This window comes from Pelobates fuscus, chromosome 8 (assembly GCF_036172605.1).
Source record: "Pelobates fuscus isolate aPelFus1 chromosome 8, aPelFus1.pri, whole genome shotgun sequence".
NCBI lineage: Eukaryota > Metazoa > Chordata > Amphibia > Anura > Pelobatidae > Pelobates > Pelobates fuscus.
The window spans coordinates 14,024,740-14,050,904 of NC_086324.1; the positions used below are offsets into that span (position 1 = coordinate 14,024,740).

At 41.7% G+C, this 26,165-nt stretch overlaps 1 protein-coding gene across 1 annotated transcript; it reads right to left on the reverse strand.

Moving 5' to 3' along the window:
* Nucleotides 1-1,519: 1,519 nt before the first annotated feature.
* On the reverse strand, nucleotides 1,520-20,351 carry AAMP (angio associated migratory cell protein). Its single transcript, XM_063429258.1, has 12 exons — nucleotides 20,240-20,351; nucleotides 14,325-14,501; nucleotides 11,825-11,977; nucleotides 8,607-8,726; nucleotides 8,073-8,212; nucleotides 7,084-7,228; nucleotides 5,643-5,726; nucleotides 4,243-4,358; nucleotides 3,617-3,720; nucleotides 3,161-3,251; nucleotides 2,755-2,909; nucleotides 1,520-2,333 (listed from the first exon to the last, which is right to left on the reverse strand). Exons 2-12 carry the CDS (start codon nucleotides 14,461-14,463, stop codon nucleotides 2,258-2,260), a joined length of 1,323 nt encoding a protein of 440 aa, XP_063285328.1. The 5' UTR covers nucleotides 14,464-14,501; nucleotides 20,240-20,351; the 3' UTR covers nucleotides 1,520-2,257.
* Between the last annotated feature and the right edge of the window lie 5,814 nt (nucleotides 20,352-26,165).

Sequence of the window (26,165 nt, forward strand, 5' to 3'; positions counted from 1 at the left end):
TTAATAATCCTCAGGATAATTCATACTTTTTGAGCTTATTGTCTCCAGACACAGATATCGACATGTAATATTTTATATATAAAATCAGAGGAGAACGCCACGGTTTGTCTGGTAACCGCCATGCTCCAACGCCAGTTACTACCATTGCCATTTTCCTATGTGACGACCCCTCTTGGCGACCAAGGGTTTATGAGCACTAAGGCACTCTCAGAATAAGATAGAAATGTCACAGAGAGGGGCAGAATTTGGTGAAGAGCTGCACAATAGTTACAGAAATTACAAAATATAAATATTTCATAGAACACAGTTGGAATTGCAGTCATTTCTCACCAGCACACAGGAGGCAGTACATTAGCGAGTGTGTGGCCAAAAGTGAAGGTGTTTATACAAAACATTAAATATCCAAAGATAAGTCCAGCTTGCAGGGACGGAACCCACTCACAGTTCACGTTTTACGTGAATAACCCCTTTAATTTCTAATAGCTACAGCCAAAGGACTGTAGCGAAACCAGAGTAAGTTTAAGTTAACCACAACTGAATATCAATCAGAGCCATTGTCCAATGTTACGATTGGTTCCAAGGTTCATTCTTTAGCCGCAGTTTTATACAATGCAACAAAACACAGTATTCGACAGTCACAAGGTCTCCGTGTGCTGGGCAACTCAGTGACGCTGCAGCAAAGAGAACATTTCAGGAAGAAATGAAAAATAAATGAATACATTTGAACACTTCATATGTTTGTAATAATGGACTTTAGGCTGCCAACCCTCAAACTTTTTATGCTAAAAGGAGTTTGTGTAATAAGCCTGTATCAGGAGTCCTGCACCAGTTGTAAGTCAATTTAAAAAGATATATAATAAACAAGTAAGACACGTTCAGATGCACACTGGGAAATGCCCTGTTAAAAAGCACAAAGAAAGTTCTTAACACTACATGATAGTGGTGCCTTAAAAAAAATTGTTTAGCACTTATTAGTTGGATTAACGCTGCAGTGAGAATCTTACTAGGCATCCCCTCCTTACATCCAATATAGTATGTCCTACATCTCCATGTCTCAGGGTTAAATCAAACTGTTAAACATGTCAAAGTCCCATCCAGAGAGGGGACAGAAAAAGCTTATTCAGGTAGTGTGGGTCTGAGGTGATAGGAAAAGAGAAGTGGCTACACTAATGTGAAAGGAGTGGTGAAGATGCAGATCTGCATATTGATGGAATGGTCAGAATCCATATCAGGCTATGGTAATTGCTCGTTTCCTTGGAAAATAAAGAATAGCAGTTGAGCAATTGTAAACGCACAGAAGAATTCATGTGAATGGGGTTCTTGAAACATAATTTCAGGCTAATTCCACATTCTCTCCCCCTCCCCCCCCCCCCCCCCAAACACTAGCTAAAAAATCAATTTTACATTTTTGCTAACTTTTTATCTGGTTATTAGACCCCAGAATAATTCTTGCAAAGTCTTCCAAGAAAATATCTTAGGTAAGTTGAAACCTCTAGCTCATTAAGCATGCCATCAAGAATACAGTTTTGCAACATGTATGTATTAAGAAATGTAAGTATTAATTTAAAAGAATGCATATTAAACATGATATTATCCCGGGGCATATTACAATACAGCAGTGTTACAAACGGTCACAAGATATCATGCCTTCTGGGTCTCCTGACTGCACAGTATGCACCACAAGTGATGAACGGGCTAGAAAGACTTCTCACAATCAATTCAAACAAACCCTTCCTAATTCATTAATGGCTAGTTTTGTAAGATATATTCAAGTTGCATTTCCTCTAAATTCAACAAGATTTTTCAAAAAGAAATGAAACCTAGATGCATATCCAACATGCCGACAAAATTTATTACAAATGTTTTTTCTCTCTAAAAATATCACAGGTTGTCCTCAAATCTATCTTTGTTTTAGGCAATATGGAAGCCTGTGTGCTTTATTGCACAAAAGGACAATTCTTAACAGCCCTTTACGCCTTACAAATAAAAGAAAAAGAAAAAAATCTCATTTGAAGAAGTGATTTTGTGCAAATTCATTCAATTTTTGACAATAATTTTGTCCCCTCCTTCACGTGCCCAGGCCGCCCAACATGAGAGAGGTATGTGCACCTATGTACATGTATATACACCTCGGGACATATTTGCCTGTATGAAAAATACACACGCATCCAAATATATTTATGTAGTAAAGATTACATCAACAGTCCCATAGAGCTTGTGTTCTCTCTTGAAACACGAACGCGGGGGCACATGCGTCTTAACGGTCTGGCTGTTGCACGCAGAAAACCTTTGCCTTGTGGTCTCCAGATGCCGTCACTACAGTAGTAGCCTCTCTGCATAGGAAGAAAAAAAAAAAAAAAAAAAAGATTTGCTTTGTATAAAGTAGTAATGATTTCTCCTAAACCAAAGAAACTATTTCGTATAAAAGCGAGTTCCAGAAGTGCTGACTTACTGAAACAATTTGTGTGCATTTGTTTTTTACTGGACATAGAAGGGCAGATAGTCGTTCAAAGCATTTCTAGACAAAACTGCGTACACATGGAGTTGGCCAAAAATAAATATGACTAATTGGTTATTTTATTATTAATACTCAAAAATATTCGATATACCGTGGATTCTGAATTGGTTGCTGAAAGAGCTGACAAATTCTTTATAGTTTTAAAAGTAACTTTAAAACAGTCACGTTGGAAGTGTTAAACTACAGCTAAACTTATTGTTATTTAGTTAGAAATTATCATGAAGATGAATACTTACTTGTTAAGTGCAAAGTCAAGAATCTCAGCTGTGTGGCCACAATATTCACTAATCATTTTTCCTGACCTCGAATCCCAAAGTCTGACAGCTCCATCCAAGCTGCATGTATAGACCACGGGTGAGTTGTCTTCCCATAGGAGTCGCACAATTCCAGACTACAAAGAAAACAAGGGAGAACATTAGAGACATACTCAATACATATAACGCAGGGTTTGAACCAGTGGGAGCGATGAGTCCAGTTTTAAAATTTTCGGGCAGTGGGGAACAATCTAAATCACAAGTTTAAGGCATATCTTAATTTTTTTTTTTTTTTTAATCTTTTGTCTTTTTGCATATGCAGATTTAAACAAATTCTGGGTTCTAGGACTGAAGATTGTGCCTACTCAGTCTGTAGGAGTTCACTCACTTCGTGCTGACACCGATGTCGAAGAGTTTGAGTGGAGATATCATAAATAGCCAATGTACCATCCAAATAACCAACAGCCGCCAGTGGAAGCCTGCATAAAGGGAGCACGGATTAAAGCAAAGTGTTTGCATCAGCTCTGCATTCATTAATGCCATCATGGAGAGGTATCGGCCATCATGACAAAACCGGATTAAGTGTTTTGCAAATAAACACAAACATTAAAAGGGATAAGCCTCGTGACATCTAAGCAGTAGTAACACTGGTTGGGTGCAAATTCATGGAAAAAACAGGCCGGTGTTAATGCATTTATGCTTTTAAAAAAAAAAAAAAATTGAACAAAAAAGCAAAACTATTGTTTTTCGATAAGTCTTTACATTCCAAATGTAATGGTTCATCCAAAGTGATGCACACGGATTAGTTTACTGCAAGATTTCACGTGCAATGTGACCTACTTACACGTTACAGAATCCCACTGATTCCACTGAGTTAGTCTCTGCTTCACCTTCCTCGCGCTTGGATGCTTTTGATACATTACTTTCTGTCCTGAATACACCAACAACCTGAAGGGAGTCAGAATGAGAGACACAAAGAACCTAGTTTTATCAATGAGCCCAATGCCAGGTAACCTGACATTAATAGCCGCCTTTGAGATACTGGAGGGTGGAGCAGAAACTAATAAATTGATATAAACAGCATTTGTTACAGTCTCCGTGCATCTGACCTATGTAGGTTATTAATGATAAATATAAGAATTGTATTTTTTAGAATCAGTGCACTTAGAGATCAATGGCTCCCTCTGCTGGTTCCTGGTCCACACAGCATTTAATTACACCACGTAAAGAGCAACCAGAACTTCCGAGGATTTAGAATTTCATGTTTACTTATCTTATTTAACAAATATCTGTGAGGTGTAAAAAATATAAATGTCGTTTATCAGGTCAAATACTTTCTAGAATATCTGAAAATCTTAGCACAATGTATGGATTCAATGTGCAGAGTGAAAACAGGTCTGTCCCAGCATACAGGATTTTTGCAATTACAATTTCTAATTCAAATGAGACTCCTTGAATTATAATACTCACTTTTCCAGTTGCTGTGTTCACCATTTTCGTGTCACAATCAACCGAGCCTGTTAAGACCAGACTTCCGTCTGCATTCGATGAAACACATGTCAAAGGACCGTTATGGCCATCACTACCTGAAATGAAATAAAAACGATCAGACCAAGAGATTTGGAGGCTTTGAATTAAAGGTCCACTATAGTCACCTAAATTACTTTAGCTAAATAAAGCAGTTTTAGTGTATAGATCATTCCCCTGCAATTTCACTGCTCAATTCACTGTCATTTAGGAGTTAAATCACTTTGTTTCTGTTTATGCAGCCCTAGCCACACCTCCCCTGGCTATGATTGACAGAGCCTGCATGAAAAAAAAACTGGTTTCACTTTCAAACAGATGTAATTTACCTTAAATAATTGTATCTCAATCTCTAAATTGAACTTTAATCACATACATGAGGCTCTTGCAGGGTCTAGCAAGCTATTAACATAGCAGGGGATAAGACAATCTTAATGAAACAGAACTTGCAATAAAGAAAGCCTAAATAGGACTCTCTTTACAGGAAGTGTTTATGGAAGGCTGTGCAAGTCACATGCAGGGAGGTGTGACTAGGGTTCATAAACAAGGGGATTTAACTCCTAAATGGCAAAGGATTGAGCAGTGAGGCTGCAGGGGCATGTTATATACACCAAAACTGCTTCATTAAGCTAAAGTTGTTCAGGTGACTATAGTGTCCCTTTAAGGACAGAGAAAGAGATTATATATGTATTATAAATATATGTGGTAGGCAAAAAAGTTTTATATAAAAGTATTTTTTTTACCTTGAAAAATATGTTAGTTTTTTTCTCAAACTTAAAAGCCTTACAAAAAGGCACCAAGGTAACCTTGGAAAGTCTCCCCTTCTTGCCAATAGCCGCTCAGGCAACCTCAGAAAGTGGCCCTTGCATGCCAATAGATGCACAGGCTCTATAGGAAAATGACAACTGCTCACCATTAAACACACTGTTATTCCAGTAAACCCTGTTTACAAATAGGTGTCTAAGCACCCCAGGAAAGTGGCACTTAACCGCCAATAGCCACCTTGGAACCTTGAACGAAAGTGGCCCCTGCTTGCCAATATGCTCCCAGGCAACCACTGGCATGTGCAAATGGTTTGCCTGAAATTATATACACACACACACAATTTTTTTATTTTTTTTTCCTGTTGGTCAACAGCCAAGAGTACAAATGTGCACAGTTCGGTTTTAATCGGGAATTTACTGTGATGTTCTCCGAAAAAAATACTAATAATATAGAATAGTAAACAGCAAAAACTGCTATGCTTACAGTTCCCCCCCCCCCCCCCCTTAGTGAATAACCATGAAAGCATCTTATTGTGCCAAGAGGACGCAGCTATATAGAAAGATTTGTGTAGAGAGCTTCACCTTTAACAACATGGACAGTGCTTCCCTGTTTCAGATCCCAAATTCGCACACTGCCATCTTCATAACCAACGACGGCTTTCTTTCCTATACACCGAGAAAGAAACACCATCACATTACTTATTAGGGTTATTCATGTTATTTATGGTCTTCTACACCAGATGTTGTACTAATAACACTGAGCTAAATGGAAATGATTTTAGTCTACCTTTAACACAAAAATACAAATGTTGATTTATTAGATGCACTGTCACTTGTGGGGGCTTGGAATTTATTGGGGGAGTAGATAGGCAGATCCTTACCTTTGCCCCTGCCGGTCAAGCTTCTAGCGGCTCTGATAAGAGCTACATTAATAATGTACTATCACACGAGCAAACTGGGGGTCTAGGCAAGGACAAGGTCAGTAGAGATGCATGTTAACTTCAGTTGACATTGCAACTGACTGCTGATGGGAAACAGCAGGATGAAGTTGAGGAAGTCCTGCCCATTGCCACATTGGGCAAAAACCTGGGTCACATGTACGACAAAGAAGCCCCAACCTTGCATAAAGGGTTACTCCAACCAATAACAGTGCTTTCAAAGAAATTACAACACCGTCCCACATGGGTTTTTTAAAATAATCTGTCTATCACTGCAAAGTACAGATTAAGGGGCACCGTACACATAAAAATACATTTTTAAATTTACCAGGTCCAGCCTTCAGTTTCAGAGGTGACCACAGAAAAGTACGAATTTGAGGAGGTTATTGATAGTAATGTCACGTTAATTATAATTTTCACAGAGCAGATACATGATATGCATTTTCAGTATATACATCAAAGCACTATCACTTTAATTGTTTTTTTTTGACACTGCATTTTCTTTTTTTTAATTATATAACAATGTTGCACAATGCTCTTACAACATATTTTTAAAATACACTTTGGCTTATTTAGGCCTAGGAGTATTTAATTTGTCTCCCACATTGGAATTCATGTAGGGCCCACCGATATTGGGGTGTGCCGAGATAGGAGATTTTAAGTAGCCTTGTAAAAGCTAAAAATGTATTTTTATGTGTGCGCTGTAACGTAATCTGTATTTATGGATACATTTATGAGACTACGGCAGCACCATTCCTGCAAAATGCATGTTCTGGGTGTGCCCCCAATTCCCTTTTTGTCTTTACTAGCACGCTTACCAGTTTGCTGGCGAAGATTTATGGACTTAGGAAGCATTAAATCGCTGGAAGATTAATTCACAAACTGAGATCTAAAGGCATTTTATCCATTTAACACTTTAACATACAGAGAAAAACAGTGAGCAGGACACTCAGACCTTATGGTTATTTTCACAAACTCCAACAACACTACAACCAGAGGAATGTTCATACTACCTAATTAAAAAATAAAAAATTAAATTATATATATCACTTTAATTGTAATATATATATTAGACACACACTAACCATCGGGCAGGAACTGTCCACAGGTGACTGGGCAGTTGGAGCCCTGGAAGGTCTTGCATTCTCCACTTGGTATTTTCCACATCCAGGTGTTTCCATCAGCAGTGCCTGCCAACAATACAGGGGCACCCGGGTGCCACTCCAGCCACTGCCAGTGAAGGAAAAGAGTAAAACATTAATAACAGGAAAGAAAGACTCACAATGAAAAGGTAACAAACATATAAAATACAGTGAGATGGACACAAAAACTATCACAAAACCAGAAACTGTATGAAAGAAGACACTCTGTAAACACCGCAGGGAAAGCAATCGAAGGCAAGCTATCTTTTGTGGACTACATTTCCCGCATACTCAGACAGCCCCCACGCACGGGCAGGCCAACGAAGACAATATAGAGCAACCTCTGACAATTCAGCCATCATGGACTACATACGTTGAGCATCAGAGTGCCACAGGTCACCCATCAACAGCACAGACAGTCAGATTAAAAAAGTTAAATATGGAGAATAATAGTGAAAATAGGCACTAGAATGGAAATGGTGCCACCAAAAATACACAAGATAAAATGTGAAATAGGAGAGATTTAACATTCACTGAATGCAACTGAGGTTTTACAGATTCCTATGAGACATTCCAATGTCATTAACTTATAAGCAAAGCCAAGTTAACCTTTTCATAGCAAGTGTACATTTACAGAATATTACCACTCGTAAGATAACATTTTGGGCTACAGCGGTGTACACCCTAAAACTTTACAGGTATTGAAAATACTGTGGATTGTAACTCCCATGACTCTCCCCATTAGTCTGGAAGTGAATAACAGAAGGGGACCATTGTGTCATCACTCAACATTTGGAATCCATGTTACTGGCAGTGTTTTTAATAGATACCTTGAATTATCCGAATTAGGATTTTTGTGCACCCAATGTCATTTCAGGTCACTGGAGAAGCAGGCATTTGCACAATAATTAACATTCATTTTACTTTCTTACCTCTAAGTCACCAACTTCAAACGACCATATCTCCTCCCCACCTTGCACTTTCCACGCCTTGAGGAGGCCACCCATGTCACCAGTGGCCACCATGCTGGAATCGTGGCTAAAACAGGCACAGGTAACAGAATCCTTGTGACCTGGGGAGGTGAGGCAGATAATAATGTGAAATAAAGGAAACCGTATATGATATTGCCAGAGCAGTTGCATCATTCCAATAGCTACAGGCAGAAGGCCCCTGGTTCACAGATATTAATATTTGATAATCCATTAACAGAACCCTTGACAAGGAGATATTTACACAAAAAAAAGTTATACAGTTATTCACTAAAGTGAGAATAGACAGGAATTCAAAGTTAATTTCAAATGTAAGGCCATAAATTTAATCACAGCAGACTGATCATTTTTCAAATTTGACCTTATATTGGCCTTAAATCTTCAATTCCTTTGAATTCAGGCAATTTTCAGTTTAGTATTTAACTCTAGCAAGTGATAACAGGTTAGTATGTTATAGCATGTAATGAGTACACTTACCTGTACACTCAAACAGTGTTTCCCCATCACAGATCCTCCAAACATAAGCCTTATCATCCTCTCCCCCAGTCACAGCGAGGATACTCTCCTTAGGATCAAGGCTCACACAGAACACAGAGGCTGAGGGAATAACACAGTCAAAACAATTACACAGCTTAGAACTACATAAGGATGTAGGAGACTACCAGACCACAATAACAACCACATCATAAACAGTTACTTCCTGCTCATTCAATGTACAATACTTTACACCTGTGTGCTCACTATATGCCATAGCCAGATTATTGTATCGGTATAAACATACAGACTTTGTAGAACCATGCTTCCAAGTAATGCACTAAATATTGTTTAGACATATGTAAACAATAAATGTCTTTAATGGGCTGTATTAGGGGTTTCATTGCAGGGATTTCAATGATTCAATACTCTAAGAGTATTTTATTTATTTACGGTATTTTAAATCTCTCCCCTCCCTCATATCTTTATATTGCAACACACTTCTGAACCCACTGCAATGAAAGTCTGAGAGGACACCTAACCTGTATATACCCATAATAAAGCCCTTAATCCCTTAAGGACACAGCTTCAAAACCCTGAAGGACATAAGCAATTTTTGCATTTTTTGCTGTTTGTGTCCAAACACAATTTGTATATGTCATTTATTGCTTCAACACATAATATATATCATTTTTTTAAAAGGCAAAATGGGCTTTAATTTGATGTGACATATACATAGATAGATTCTCATTAAATTATTTTAAAAAAAAAAAAATCACAAAAAAAAAAAAAAATCACACACAAAAAAAAAAATATATATATATATATATATATATATATATATATTTTACACACTTTTGGCAATAATAGCGTTTGCATAATATGTCCAGCTTAGAAAAAGTAATTCAAAATAAATTCATATAAGTATTTTGATTTATAGAGTACATAACATGTATAGGGTTTCATCTTATTTTGAAAGTTACAGGTCACAAAATGCAAGGACTAAAATAAAATTTCAATGTGAAACTATTTTAGAAGTTGGTATGTTTGTCTTGTAGGTTTAGTAGCCATCACAGAAAACAAAATTGCCACGCAAAAGTATATATTTATATAAAATAGGCATCACAGGCTATTTACCCAAGGTTATTTTGACACTTTTTTCTGTAACCATTTCATTGTCAATCTCTGCTAAATATTGGAGTACAATTGTGTTTTTTCTCTATTTTGGCATATACTCATATAACAAGGTTTTTGTAATGTGTATTTCGTAAAGCTGTAGTGTGCTATTCCTGCACAGAATACCCCATATTGTGTTCAGCTACACCTGCTGAGTATAACGATACCCCCCATTGTATGCCATTGGCACTATTCTGTGAAGCTACAATGCCATATAGGAGACAAGGCTATTACAGTTTCTATAGCTAGAATTTTCATAGATGGATTTGACAGTGGTATTTATATCAGTGTGAGTATTCAAATAACCCCAAAAGGGGCTTCTTTTTGATAAAGCAGACACCCAAGGGTATCTTATATGGTGTATATTGTGCCTTTATTTGTCACAATTTTTTCACCAATTCATGTCAATATTTGTGATGAGGGGGGGGGGGGGAAAAAGGTATTTCTTACACTTGATATGTATCACCGTCATAAAATCCCCCAAATTATGCTCAGTTACATCTTCTGAGTAAAACAATATGCCCAGTGTATGACCTAGACACTATTTTGTGAAGTTACAGTGCTGTAAAAGAGACGTGACAAGTTCAGTTTTTAAGTGTGAATTTTCAGGGAGGGTTTTGATGCGTCCATGTCCCACTTTGGAGCACTTGAGCAGGCTACATATTCCAGCTACACCATAAAGGCATACCATTTCTTAAAGAAGACATCCCAGGGTATTTCAAAATGCATATTTTGAACCTTAGCGTGGGATAATTTTTCCACTAGGTTGTACCAAGTGTAGTGGTAATAAGCATTTGTTCTGCCTTTTTGACACACAAAGTGAGTTTGCACAGTATATTTTGCAAACCTTATGTGTGCTACAACTGTATAATACTCCATATGTTGCTCAGCTATGTAGTCTGAGTACAGCAATACCCCCATGTAACGGATCACCTAGCACCCCGACTGGGTACCTCCGTCAAAGATGCTCCTAGCGCTTACCAAGGACCAACAGCACCGCACCGAGCACTCCACTTGACACCATAAGCACTGCAGACCCCACCAACAGTCGCAGCTTGGTCGGGGGTCTCGCCGCCTCCTAGCCACCATGGACCTACGTCAAGGCTCCAGGTTCCAGTGGGTGAACCTCTCTTTCCCCAGAGAGCGAAGCAGGAACAAGCTCTTAAAAGAGCTTAGTGATTATAGCAAGGGAGTATGAAGAGCATAGCAATCCCTTGTAGCAGATTCCCCCCAATAAGAGACAGGACTCTAGATTGAGGTTGAAGTGGAACTGGTTTAATGAGCACAAAGGCATTTCTTATATACAAATTTTCAGGCCAGGGGCACACCCCCCGGACCTGATGGTAAACTGGGACAAAAGTGACACAGACCAATAGGAACAATAATTAGTACAGCAACACTCCCACATACAGTCAGCAATCCCTCCCCTCTGCCTGTGATATAATGAAGCTAGCTAATGGAGTAACCCAATTATCCACAGGCAGAAAATATCCACTTTTACCCAAAGTCCAGAAACACCCCAAAACACAAACATATCCCCATAAATCATACATCCCTGGATAGCCCCCATCTGGGTGAACAAAATATCCAAAAATCACCCAGATCAGAGCAGGGGTTTAAAAGTTTTAATGAAGCAGCACCAGAAGCACTATCCTGGAGATAAAATATATAATTTTTTATAAGTGCTTTTTGATATCAATATATATATTTATTTATTTTAATATAAAAATACAGTTAGAACAAAATAACGCATGTATATATAATTTTTATTTATAATTTTTTACTTATTTATGTATTAATTTATTTTGTATTGCCTGCAATATTTTATATGCCACTGCTGTGGACAGCTATTCCGTCGCGATCACATGGCCCAGGAGGGACGAATCAGTTGCAGGGGAACTCTCTAGGATGCCAGGTAATTCCCTCTCATTGCGATCGTTTAGGACCGGATCCCCAAGGACGGCATAGTACGCCCATTGTCTTTGAGGGATTAATTATTTTTTGTTTTGTGTGTATGCACACATGTATTTATAAATAAATTGTACCTGTATGTTTGGAGAAAGTCAGCTCACTATCATCATGAGGCTCTGCACCTTCCTCTACACCCTCATCCTCAGTTTCCCATTCCTCATCAGCCATTTCTCCTGCCTCTGGCTCATCAGCAAAATCTACATCCTCCATGTCACTTGCGAGATCATCTGCAAGAAGAAGAAAAAAGTGGATCAGTAATGGTAGAGCGGAACACTCAGATAATCTCAGTAACGTGATGTCAGAAAAACACATTTAGTTTTAACATGAAACTGCTCAAGAACACATGACATGGTGGTACTTTATAGCACATTCAATGTTATTTATACATTATAGATGCAATCTTCAAATTTATCATCTGATTCTCAGATTGCTGGCACAATGTAACCGGGCTGCACAATATCAATCCTGTGCAAAAATTACATCTGTCGTCAGTATGCTGGCGACAAATGGGATGAGCTACTTCCTTGCAGGCAGCGTGCAGGCAAAGGGAAGCTTCAGTGTCGTCTTTCACTATATGAGAAGCATCTGACTGGACCACAGAGGGGGAGGCTGTGATGTTAGACAGGTTTTGAGAGGGAGCTTTTATGGGAGTTTTGCCCCACACTGCATCTCGGGTAAGTTTTATTCTGTTTTTATCTATTTAGCTTGGCTGAGATAAAGATAAAGCAAAAAAATTAATGTTTAAAAAAAAAAAAAAAAAATTATATATATATATATATATATATATATAAAAAAAAATTTAATTACACGTACTTAAGAAAAGAATGTGCTCCAAAAAGATAATACTGTCTCTGTTTACTCAACAGGTACTACCTTATCTTAAGTTAAAGTAAATACGCTTTGCTCTTGATTGTATTCACTATTGAATTTGTCAACATATGAGACAAGATGAATGGTAAATGACTTTTCAACATTCAAATAAAATGTAAACATGTTCAAGTTAAAGAGAAAAAAAAAAATAGAAAATTCCCAACTGCAGGTACAGTCAAGTTAGTAGAGAGTGTGGAGTAAAGAAAGACTTGTTTAGGTTATGGATCCTGGGTTGGAATTACCCAGTGAAAGTACCTTGAACATCAATATCTCCTTTGTTCCCTTTAGCATACATACACAGTTCAAATCAGCCTCACACTGATTTATTATTATTATTATTATTATTATTTCACTTCCTGTTTTTCCCCTCCACGTGATTATTGAAATAGAGCTTGTGTTAAAGGGTATTGCCCAGAAGAAACATTTACATACAAAGTGTTTCATCATTAATAGGAATTTGTAACAGGAGGTTGGTTTCTTGGAAAAGGAGGAAGTCACGATTATTATTGGCATTTATATAGAGACAACTTATTCCGCAGCACTTTGCATTATTATAAAAGGCGGACATTTTTCAATAAATGTGACAATTTCAAAATGTAACAGGAACAATAGGTAGATGAGGATCCTGCTCGAACAAGCTTACAGTCTAGAGGAGGCGGAGTATAGTAAGACAATAGAAAGGGCAGAATAGGGAAACGCAACTAAACAACAAGGTGGGAAAGTAGCAGAACTGGAGGTAAGAGTGGAGTGTGACCCTTTAAGAGAGAGCAAGAGACAGGTTTGTAAAGTAGATCAAGTTACTCTGCAGCCTCACTGCTCAATTCTATGTCATTTAGGAGTTACATCCCTTTCTTTATGAACCCTAGTCACACCTCCCTGCATGTGACTTGCACAGCCTTCCATAAACACTTCCTGTAAAGAGTCATCTAAAGTTTATCCTTCCTTTATTGCAAGTTCTGTTTAATTTAGGTTTTCTTATCCGCTGCTAGTTGCTATGTTAATAGCTTGCTAGACCCTGCAAGAGCCTCCTGTATGTGATTAAAGTTCAATTAACAGAGGAAGAGATAAAACTGTTTAAGGTATATTACATCTGATTGAAAGTGAAACCAGTTTTGTTTTCATGCAGGCTCTGTCAATCATAGCCAGGGGATGTGTGTCAATGGCTGCATAAATAGAAACAAAGTGATTTAACTCCTAAATGACAGTGAATTGAGCAGTAAAGCCTGAGAGGCATGATAATATATACACTAAAACTGCTTCATTAAGCTAAAGTTGTTTAGGTGACTATAGTGTTCCTTTAAGGTGGATTCGGCAGGACGTGAGGACAGAATCAAAGATAGCACCCAAACAGCTAGCTTGGAAGGATGTGCTGATGCGGGTACCATCAACTTGCAGAGAGTGTGAAAGAGATTAATATTATGAGGAGGAAAATTAAGCTCGGTTTTAGAGAGATGGAGCTTCATAAAGCATGAGGACATCCAATCAGAGATGGAAGAAAGGCAGCCGGTGATGCGTTCTAGGACAGCAGAGATATATTTTATTTATTAGGAAGGAGGACATGACAAAAGTGTTAAAGGCAGTAGAGAGGTCAAGAAAAGTTTGTATACAGTCGTGGCTTTTGCATTCAGCAGCGATTCCTTCATTGCTTTGCCCATCTGTTTTTCCCACACAGTACAGGATAACAAACCCTGATTCCACTGTTACCTGGATCGGGTTCTGCATCATTGAGTTCCAGCACCTCTATAATTTCTTCATCCTCGTGAAACTCCACAGCCGGAGCTGGTGCCTCTTGTGGCTCCGGACTGGCTGAGCCAGACCCTCCACCAGCTCCAGCTCCTTCCATCGAATTACGGCTACTGGGACACAGAGTGGCGGGATGAACTGTACAAACGAAAAGAGTCAGTCAGAAACACAAAGAACTGATAGAGCTATTTACCAAACCGAGAACTTTGGACTAAAATGTGCGATTATCCATAACATCTCAACTGGAAAACACTTGGCTTAAAATGAACAATTCTCTTGCAGGTTATGTGCAATGCCTTGGCTAGTGAATAACCATATGAAAAGTAAAATAACACACAGGAAACATTAGACTCAGTGGGAGTGTAAGCTATAAAATCTCCATATATAGGTACATTTCCTAGAGCTGCAACTTAATATTGAATATTAATTCCATAAATTTGCATTACAGGCAAAAAAGAGATTAAGGCTCAGACAGAATTATCTTCAGGGCCACACGGTCTGCCTGTCACAGATAACTAGGAACTCAGAAGGAAGCAATGTCACTAAGGCGAATATTTTATCAAAGACTTGTGACCGATCAATTACTTCAATGACAAGTAGTTTGAACTTTTACATCTATTACAGAGATACTAACCTACTGTGACTGGAAAAGATAAAATAAATAGGGGAGAGGGATGACAATGGGCTTGTCACCAGTGGGGTACCTCGGGGACCTGTACTTGGACCCATTCTCTTTAATATTTTTATTAGTGATATTGCAGAAGGACTTGATGGTAAGGTATGACTTTTTGCTGATGATACCAAGATATGTAACAGGGTTGATGTTCCAGGAAGGATAAGCCAAATGGTAAACGATTTAGGTAAACTAGAAAAATGGTCTGAGTTGTGGCAGCATACATTTAATGTGGATAAGTGCAAGGTACTTTAGAGAGAGTTCAGAGAAGGGCTACTAAACTGGTTCATGGATTGCAGGATAAAACGTACCAGGAAAGGTTAAAGGAACTTAACATGTATAGCTTGGAGGAAAGACGAGACAGGGGGGATATGATAGAAACTTTTAAATACATAAAGGGAATCAACACAGTAAAGGAGGAGACTATATTTAAAAAAAGAAAAAAAAATACCACAAGAGGACATTCTTAAATTAGAGGGGCAAAGGTTTAAAAATAATATCAGGAAGTATTACTTTACTGAGAGGGTAGTTGATGCATGGAATAGCCTTCCAGCTGAAGTGGTAGAGGTTAACACAATGAATGAGTGTAAGCATGCGTGGGATAGGCATGAGGCTATCCTAACTATAAGATAAGGTCAGGGACTAATGAAAGTATTTAGAAAATTGGGCAGACTAGATGGGCCGAATGGTTCTTATCTGCCGTCACATTCTATGTTTCCTAAATGTATGTCAAGAGCTTCTTTGTGACTGTATGGGAACTCACATCCAGTTGTGTTAAACAGCCCCTGTCTTTGGAGTCATATATACCAGGTCACATTTATGGACATAAAGCCTTTTATTGGTCTCACGTTAGCAAAATACTGGCACCAGCACTGGTTTTGATAAAGATCATTGCTTGTGCTAATGTAAATTACAAGATCTTTTACATGAATATCACTTATATTAAAACAGCTAGCTTCCCACAATAACACCTATTTTAAGATAGACAATTTTAACTTTCCAGGAACACCCCCCTTAAAGGGACACTATAGTCACCAGAACAACTGCAGCTTATTGAATTTGTTCTGGTGAGTAGAATCATTATCTTCAGGCTTTTTGCTGTAAGCACTGTCTTTTCAGAGAAAATGCAGTGTTTACATTACAGCCTAGTGATAACTTCACTGGCCACTCCTCAGGTAGCTGTTAGAGATCCTTCCTGGGTCATGGCTGCCTAAAATGCATCCAAACATTCAGTATCTCCTCCCACTGCATGCAGACACTGAACTTTCCTCATTCAGTATCTCCTCCCACTGCATGCAGACACTGAACTTTCCTCATAGAGATTCATTGCTTGAATGCATCTCTATGAGGAGATGCTGATTGGCCAAGGCTGTGTTTGAATTGTGCTGGCTCTGCCCCTGATCTGCCTCTTTGTCAGTCTCAGCCAATCCTATGGGGAAGCATTGTTATTGGATCAGGCCACCACTTCTGAGGATGTCAGAGGAAGTTCACAGGCAGAGGCAGCAGCTTCAGACTTGAATACAAGTAAGATTTTACTATCTTTAGAGAGGCAAAGGGGGGACAAGGGGGCTAGGTAGTGGTTTTAACACTATAGGGTCAGGAATACATGTTTGTGTTCCTGACCCTATAGTGCTCCTTTAAAGTGAATAACGTTTTAACCTTATCATTCCTACTCTACATGCTAACCATGAGAAATAGAGACAAATATTACAGTAATCAAAGAATTGTGAGTGTCAGGTAACGTCTGTCGATTTCAGGTGACTAGTCAATCACAAGGACAGAAAGATTCTCTGACAGGTTATTCAATAACGAGAGAATAATAGGAAATTCAAAGTGAATTTCAAAATGCAGGTCAAAATAGCCAATTTAGGAAACATTCTCCAAGTTGGTTCTGGGTTCAGCTTGGCTATTTTAGTCTTACATTTGAAATTCTCATTTTAGTGAATAACCCTTTATGGAAACTCCAGTACATAGTGTTGTTCACTAAAGTAAATACAAAATAAATACATTTTACATTTTAAAGCAAACTAGCTGAATTGGGGGGGGGGGAATTAAAGTCAGGGAAATTGTTAATTTGGCCATTTTGTCTTAAAAGGGATACACTAAGCACCAAAACAACTTTGCTTAATGAAGCAATTTTGGTGGATAGATCATGCACCTGCAGTCTCACTACTCAAATCAAAACTATAATTTTATTAAAGTCAGTTTAATTTAGAAAGAAAAAAAAAAATCTCTGGCTTCGTGAATAGCTTGCTAGACCCTACAGGGGACCTGTATGTAATTAACGTTCAGTATACAGAGCAGGAGATAAAACTTTTAAAGTAAGTTACATCTAAATGAAAAATGAAACAATTTTGCCTTGATGCAGGCTGTCAGTCTCAGGCATGGGAGATGTGGCTAGGGCTGCATAAACAGAAACAAAAAGTGGTTTAACTCCTAAATGGCAGTGAATTGAGCAGTAAAACCTCAGAGTCATGATCTATACACAAACACTAGTTAATTAAGCTAAAGTTGTTTTGATGACTATAGTGTCCCTTTAAATCACACACAGGAGGCTCCTACAGGCTATCAGGCTATTAACAAAGTAGAGGATACATTCTAAATTAAACATGCTGTGCAATAAAGGAAGTATAAACATTAGACGTCTCTTTACAGGAAATGTGTAAGTAGACTGAATAAATCACATGCAGGGAGGTGTGGTTGGTCTGCACAAACAAAGTGACAACTCCTCAATGGCAGAGAATTGAGCAGCAAGACTGCAGGGACATGATCTATACACCAAAACTGCTTCAATGAGCTAAAGTTGTTTTGGTGCCAATGGTGTCCCTTTAATTAAATTTTAGATTCACTTTTAAATCTATAGTAATTCACAATTTAACTGTGTGCCTCTGGGGACCTGTCATACTCCTGTAAGCATGCCCTGTGAACCCCGACATAACACCACCCCACCCTCCATATCTAACATTAAACCCCCTCCCCCAGTGTCTGACATTAGCCCTGACCCCCGCCCCCCCCATGTCTGACATTAGCCCTGACCCCCGCTCCCCCCCATGTCTGACATTAGCCCTGACCCCCGCTCCCCCCCATGTCTGACATTAGCCCTGACCCCCGCTCCCCCCCCATGTCTGACATTAGCCCTGACCCCCGCTCCCCCCCCATGTCAGACATTAGCCCTGACCCCCGCTCCCCCCCATGTCAGACATTAGCCCTGACCCCCGCTCCCCCCCATGTCAGACATTAGCCCTGACCCCCGCTCCCCCCCATGTCTGACATTAGCCCTGACCCCCGCTCCCCCCCATGTCTGACATTAGCCCTGACCCCCGCTCCCCCCCATGTCTGACATTAGCCCTGACCCCCGCTCCCCCCCATGTCTGACATTAGCCCTGACCCCCGCTCCCCCCCATGTCTGACATTAGCCCTGACCCCCGCTCCCCCCCATGTCTGACATTAGCCCTGACCCCCGCTCCCCCCCATGTCTGACATTAGCCCTGACCCCCGCTCCCCCCCATGTCTGACATTAGCCCTGACCCCCGCTCCCCCCCATGTCTGACATTAGCCCTGACCCCCGCTCCCCCCCATGTCTGACATTAGCCCTGACCCCCGCTCCCCCCCATGTCTGACATTAGCCCTGACCCCCGCTCCCCCCCATGTCTGACATTAGCCCTGACCCCCGCTCCCCCCCATGTCTGACATTAGCCCTGACCCCCGCTCCCCCCCATGTCTGACATTAGCCCTGACCCCCGCTCCCCCCCATGTCTGACATTAGCCCTGACCCCCGCTCCCCCCCATGTCTGACATTAGCCCTGACCCCCGCTCCCCCCCATGTCTGACATTAGCCCTGACCCCCGCTCCCCCCCATGTCTGACATTAGCCCTGACCCCCGCTCCCCCCCATGTCTGACATTAGCCCTGACCCCCGCTCCCCCCCATGTCTGACATTAGCCCTGACCCCCGCTCCCCCCATGTCTGACATTAGCCCTGACCACCACTCCCCCCCATGTCTGACATTAGCCCTGACCCCCGCTCCCCCCATGTCTGACATTAGCCCTGACCCCCGCTCCCCCCATGTCTGACATTAGCCCTGACCCCCGCTCCCTCCCATGTCTGACATTAGCCCTGACCCCCGCTCCCTCCCATGTCTGACATTAGCCCTGACCCCCGCTCCCCCCCATGTCTGACATTAGCCCTGACCCCCGCTCCCCCCATGTCTGACATTAGCCCTGACCCCCGCTCCCTCCCATGTCTGACATTAGCCCTGACCCCCGCTCCCTCCCATGTCTGACATTAGCCCTGACCCCCGCTCCCCCCCATGTCTGACATTAGACCTGACCCCCGCTCCCCCCCATGTCTGACATTAGACCTGACCCCCGCTCCCCCCCATGTCTGACATTAGCCCTGACCCCCGCTCCCCCCATGTCTGACATTAGCCCTGACCCCCGCTCCCCCCATGTCTGACATTAGCCCTGACCCCCGCTCCCCCCATGTCTGACATTAGCCCTGACCCCCCAGTGTCTGACATTAGCCCTGACCCCCCCAGTGTCTGACATTAGCCCTGACCCCCCGTGTCTGACATTAGCCCTGACCCCCCCGTGTCTGACATTAGCCCTGACCCCCCCCCCCCATATGTCTGACATTAGCCCTGACCCCCCCCCCATGTCTGACATTAGCCCTGACCCCCCCCCCATGTCTGACATTAGCCCTGACCCCCCCCATGTCTGACATTAGCCCTGACCCCCCCCCATGTCTGACATTAGCCCTGACCCCCCCCATGTCTGACATTAGCCCTGACCCCCCCCCATGTCTGACATTAGCCCTGACCCCCCCCATGTCTGACATTAGCCCTGACCCCCCCCATGTCTGACATTAGCCCTGACCCCCCCCCCATATGTCTGACATTAGCCCTGACCCCCCCCCATGTCTGACATTAGCCCTGACCCCCCCCCCATGTCTGACATTAGCCCTGACCCCCCCCCCCCCCATGTCTGACATTAGCCCTGACCCCCCCCCATGTCTGACATTAGCCCTGACCCCCCCCCATGTCTGACATTAGCCCTGACCCCCCCCCCATGTCTGACATTAGCCCTGACCCCCCCCCCCCCCATGTCTGACATTAGCCCTGACCTGATAGTGTCTGATATTACCCCCCCCTCCCCTAGTGACTGATATTACCCCCCCAGCCCCGGTACTCAGACAGCTGTGGTTACCGTTCTCCAAAGCCGAGGTGGGCGCTCAGACCCAGGACCAGTCACTGTCGGCCTCCAGCTGCAGACACACGTGGGCACTCCTCCTCCCTGCAGCATCCACTACAACCTAACCTGACCGTCATCGGGACTGCACGAGGTCCGCGCCCGCCAATAGCAAGAGACACGGCAGATTCCGACCAATCAGCAGCCGCCTGCTTCCAGCAGGTTACTGTGAGCTCTCACAGAGCGGACATAAACAAGGATGTGTGCGCATGCGCGGAGAGGGCACCAAGGGAAATGGAGTTCTAAGTATTGTAGTTTTTATGACTTGAGGCCTCAGTTATGGAGAAAGCATTTTTCAGATAAAGATTGTGCCTCACCGTTTTCTCAAAGTCCATAATCATCATATTTATTGCGGGAACTTCTGAAAAGGCAGAATAATCAGTCATTATTTATCAATAATTAAATGAGTTATGTGTATATATAGGGGTAAGGGAAACTATGGTGCTAGGAAAGCAAAGTTTGCCCCCCCCCCCTCAAAAATTGCAATAGTTACAACTGCAGGGCTAAGGCGCAGTGGTCGGGGTGCCTGTAGTGTCACTTTAAATGTAACTCTAAACATAAACAGTTTACACAACTCCCACCATTTCAAAAGAGCAGAGAGAGAAACTTAAATTTTGGGAGTCTGATCAAGATGTTATTTGTGCCTTACTACTAACTAATGATGCACCAAAATGTAAATCAATACAAGAACAATGTGTCGTATTTACACAGACTAAGTTCTAAACTCATTTATTTAGGTGCTGCGGAAACTAAAGAATGTTAATGTAAACAAAGCTCCAGGGCCTGACGGTATTCACCCACGAGTACTTAAGGAGCTAAGTGTGGCAAAAAGTGAACTTTTTACAACTATTTTATTTTAGGAATTGTACCAGAAGATTGGAGGATTGTTTAGTTTATAAAAAAAAAAACGGTGCATGAGAGGGATATGATAACATTATACAAATATATTTGGACCAATACAAACCATTGTCTGGAAATCTATTGAAAATCAGGAATATACATAGTATACAGGGTCACACATTTAGACTGGAGGAAAGCAGATTTAGTCTAAGAAAAGGGAAACATTTTATTTATAGTCAGAACAATAAAGATGTAGAATTATATGCCTAAATTAAACAACAACAAAATGAATACTTACAATAACATAAAATTCATATAATTTTTGTGTGGTAACAACAGCTTCTGTATCCAAGGAGAGATTCAGATGGATCAATGTGAGAAAGGCTGAAGTTGATGTAGGCAATGGCATGTCTCTTTTCAGCTGTGTAAAAATCTAACTATTATTGTATTATTCTGGTTTAAAGACAAATCACTGAGAGCTATATCGCTGTGCAGCTCTGATATACAATCTGACACACCAACAAAATGGAGCTCCTAGAAAAGAGCGAAATTACCAGAGAAAAGTTGGGCCTGTGCCCAAAATAGTGACTGTCCCTCCTAACTAGGTATGCTTTAACACAAGCAATGCAGCTAACTGGAGAGTTGGTATGAGGGTATATCTATCTTGCCCATACATTCAAATTGAAAGGGAGTATTATAAACCTTCTTTTTCATACACAGAGTATTTTGGCACTGTATAGTGTTGCCATCTCACAATGCCCATTACATATGGTGCCCAGCCCAGTATTATATTCCCAGGAGGGTGCCCATTACACAGAGTGCCCAGTATTATAATCCCTGGTGCCCATTACACAGAGTGCCCAGTATTATAATCCCTGGTGCCCATTACACAGAGTGCCCAGTATTATAATCCCTGGTGCCCATTACACAGAGTGCCCAGTATTATAATCCCTGGTGCCCATTACACAGAGTGCCCAGTATTATAATCCCTGGTGCCCATTACACAGAGTGCCCAGTATTATAATCCCTGGTGACCATTACACAGAGTGCCCAGTAATATAATCCCTGGTGCCCATTACACAGAGTGCCCAGTAATATAATCCCTGGTGCCCATTACACAGAGTGCCCAGTATTATAATCCCTGGTGCCCATTACACAGAGTGCCCAGTATTATAATCTCTTGTGCCCATTACACAGAGTGCCCAGTATTATAATCCCTGGTTCCCATTACACAGAGAGCCCAGTATTATAATCCCTGGTGCCCATTACACAGAGAGCCCAGTATTATAATCCCTGGTGCCCATTACACAGAGTGCCCAGTATTATAATCCCTGGTGCCCATTACACAGAGTGCCCAGTATTATAATCCCTGGTGCCCATTACACAGAGTGCCCAGTATTATAATCCCTGGTGCCCATTACACAGAGTGCCAGTATTATAATCCCTGGTGCCCATTACACAGAGTGCCCAGTATTATAATCCTTGGTGCCCATTACACAGAGAGCCCAGTATTATAATCCCTGGTGCCCATTACACAGAGTGCCAGTATTATAATCCCTGGTGCCCATTACACAGAGTGCCCAGTATTATAATCCTTGGTGCCCATTACACAGAATGCCCAGTAATATAATCCCTGGTGCCCATCACACAGAGTGCCCAGTATTATAATCCCTGGTGCCCATTACACAGAGTGCCCAGTATTATAATCCCTGGTGCCCATTACACAGAGTGCCCAGTAATATAATCCCTGGTGCCCATTACACAGAGTTCCCAGTATTATAATCCCTGGTGCCCATTACACAGAGTGCCCAGTATTATAATCTATGGTGCCCATTACACAGAGTGCCCAGTATTATAATCCCTGGTGCCCATTACACAGAGAGCCCAGTATTATAATCCCTGGTGCCCATTACACAGAGAGCCCAGTATTATAATCCCTGGTGCCCATTACACAGAGAGCCCAGTATTATAATCCCTGGTGCCCATTACACAGAGTGCCCAGTATTATAATCCCTGGTGCCCTTTACACAGAGTGCCCAGTATTATAATCCCGGGTGCCCATTACACAGAGTGCCCAGTATTATAATCCTTGGTGCCCATTACACAGAGAGCCAGTATTATAATCCCTGGTGCCCATTACACAGAGTGCCCAGTATTATAATCCCTGGTGCCCATTACACAGAGGGCCCAGTATTATAATCCCTGGTGCCCATTACACAGAGTGCCCAGTATTATAATCCCTGGTGCCCATTACACAGAGTGTCCAGTATTATAATCCTTGGTGCCCATTACACAGAGAGCCCAGTATTATAATCCCTGGTGCCCATTACACGGAGTGCCCAGTATTATAATCCCTGGTGCCCATTACACAGAGTGTCCAGTATTTTAATCCTTGGTGCCCATTACACAGAGAGCCCAGTATTATAATCCCTGGTGCCCATTACACAGAGTGCCCAGTATTAGAATCCCTGGTGCCCATTACACAGAGTGCCCAGTATTATAATCTCTGGTGCCCATTACACAGAGTGCCCAGTATTATAATCCCTGGTGCCCATTACACAGAGAGCCCAGTATTATAATCCCTGGTGCCCATTACACAGAGTGCCCAGTATTATAATCTCTGGTGCCCATTACACAGAGTGCCCAGTATTATAATCCCTGGTGCCCATTACACAGAGAGCCCAGTATTATAATCCCTGGTGCCCATTACACAGAGTGCCCAGTATTATAATCCCTGGTGCCCATTACACAGATTGCCCAGTATTATAATCCCTGGTGCCCATTACACAGAGAGCCCAGTATTATAATCCCTGGTGCCCATTACACAGAGTGCCCAGTATTATAATCCCTGGTGCCCATTACACAGATTGCCCAGTATTATAATCCCTGGTGCCCTTTACACAGAGTGCCCAGTATTATAATCCCTGGTGCCCATTACACAGAGTGCCCAGTATTATAATCCCTGGTGCCCATTACACAGAGTGCCCAGTATTATAATCCCTGGTGCCCATTACACAGAGTGCCCAGTATTATAATCCCTGGTGCCCATTACACAGAGTGCCCAGTATTATAATCCCTGGTGCCCATTACACAGAGTGCCCAGTATTATAATCCCTGGTGCCCATTACACAGAGTGCCCAGTATTATAATCCCTGGTGCCCGTTACACAGAGAGCCCAGTATTATAATCCCTGGTGCCCATTACACAGAGTGCCCAGTATTATAATCCCTGGTGCCCATTACACAGAGAGCCCAGTATTATAATCCCTGGTGCCCATTACACAGAGTGCCCAGTATTATAATCCCTGGTGCCCATTACACAGAGAGCCCAGTATTATAATCCCTGGTGCCCATTACACAGAGTGCCCAGTATTATAATCCCTGGTGCCCTTTACACAGAGTGCCCAGTATTATAATCCCTGGTGCCCATTACACAGAGTGTCCAGTATTATAATCCCTGGTGCCCATTACACAGAGTGCCCAGTATTATAATCCCTGGTGCCCATTACACATAGTGCCCAGTATTATAATCCCTGGTGCCCATTACACATAGTGCCCAGTATTATAATCCCTGGTGCCCATTACACAGAGTGCCCAGTATTATAATCCCTGGTGCCCATTACACAGAGTGCCCAGTATTATAATCCCTGGTGCCCATTACACAGAGTGCCCAGTATTATAATCCCTGGTGCCCATTACACATAGTGCCCAGTATTGTAATCCCTGGTGCCCATTACACAGAGTGCCCAGTATTATAATCCCTGGTGCCCATTACACATAGTGCCCAGTATTATAATCCCTGGTGCCCATTACACAGAGTGCCCAGTATTATAATCCCTGGTGCCCGTTACACAGAGTGCCCAGTATTATAATCCCTGGTGCCCGTTACACAGAGTGCCCAGTATTATAATCCCTGGTGCCCGTTACACAGAGTGCCCAGTATTATAATCCCTGGTGCCCGTTACACAGAGAGCCCAGTATTATAATCCCTGGTGCCCATTACACAGAGTGCCCAGTATTATAATCCCTGGTGCCCATTACACAGAGTGCCCAGTATTATAATCCCTGGTGCCCATTACACAGAGTGCCCAGTATTATAATCCCTGGTGCCCATTACACAGAGTGCCCAGTATTATAATCTATTCCAGAACATGAAAAGCCTTTTGCAGTGAATTCTTAAAACAAGTGGGCGAATAACAGAAGGAAATACTAGTTTAATTTTACAGAATAATGTCATTTTTTTTACATTTTTTTTAGATGTTTTTAGTGTGACAATAAAGAAAGAATAAATATCTTCATGTTTCTATTTGATAAGAGCAGCATTCTGTTTGCAAACAAAATGTGTAAATATTTACAGAATTTAAATTATCCCATCTGAGATAATATTCCCCCCAAGTATCATTTCCAGGGACCTAACATTTTTGCTTCTAAGGACTACAACTCCCATTAACATTTATTTACCCTGCCTGAGTGGTAAAAGTCCATAAATGATGGATTGACTAATGCTTTTGGCTAAAAACTACAATATCCAGAGTCCTATGCGAGAACCGGAAGTGAGTCATACAATTCTGCTGAAACAGCCCCATCCAAGATGGCCGCGCCCGGCAGCAGGTTGTTGGTGTCAATAAGAGGAGGAATTAGTTGGGGTAAATCTCTGAATATTTAGTGTGTTTTTATTTATTTATGGGTAGTTTAGTTTATATATGTTTAGTTTCTATGTATTATTTGTGTTAACTCACACCTGTCATGAAATCCCCCCAGCTGAATCTGCTAAAGCATCATGGGAGTTGTAGTTCTATAGCATCTGAAGAGCTTCCTTTTGGCACTCCATGCTGTGGGGCAGGCAACCTTTTAGTAGTACTTAGAAAGAGATCAGAGAGACGTGTGTCCCACAGAGGGACTCCCCTTCCAGAATTAGGACACATGGGAGGTGTCACATTTCAATGTGGATTTAGGGTATTCATAGTATCTGTAGGTGGTAAAAGTGAGCACATGTTTTATTAGGTGACAAGTAGCCCCACAAAAACATAACTACTGGTTCTACC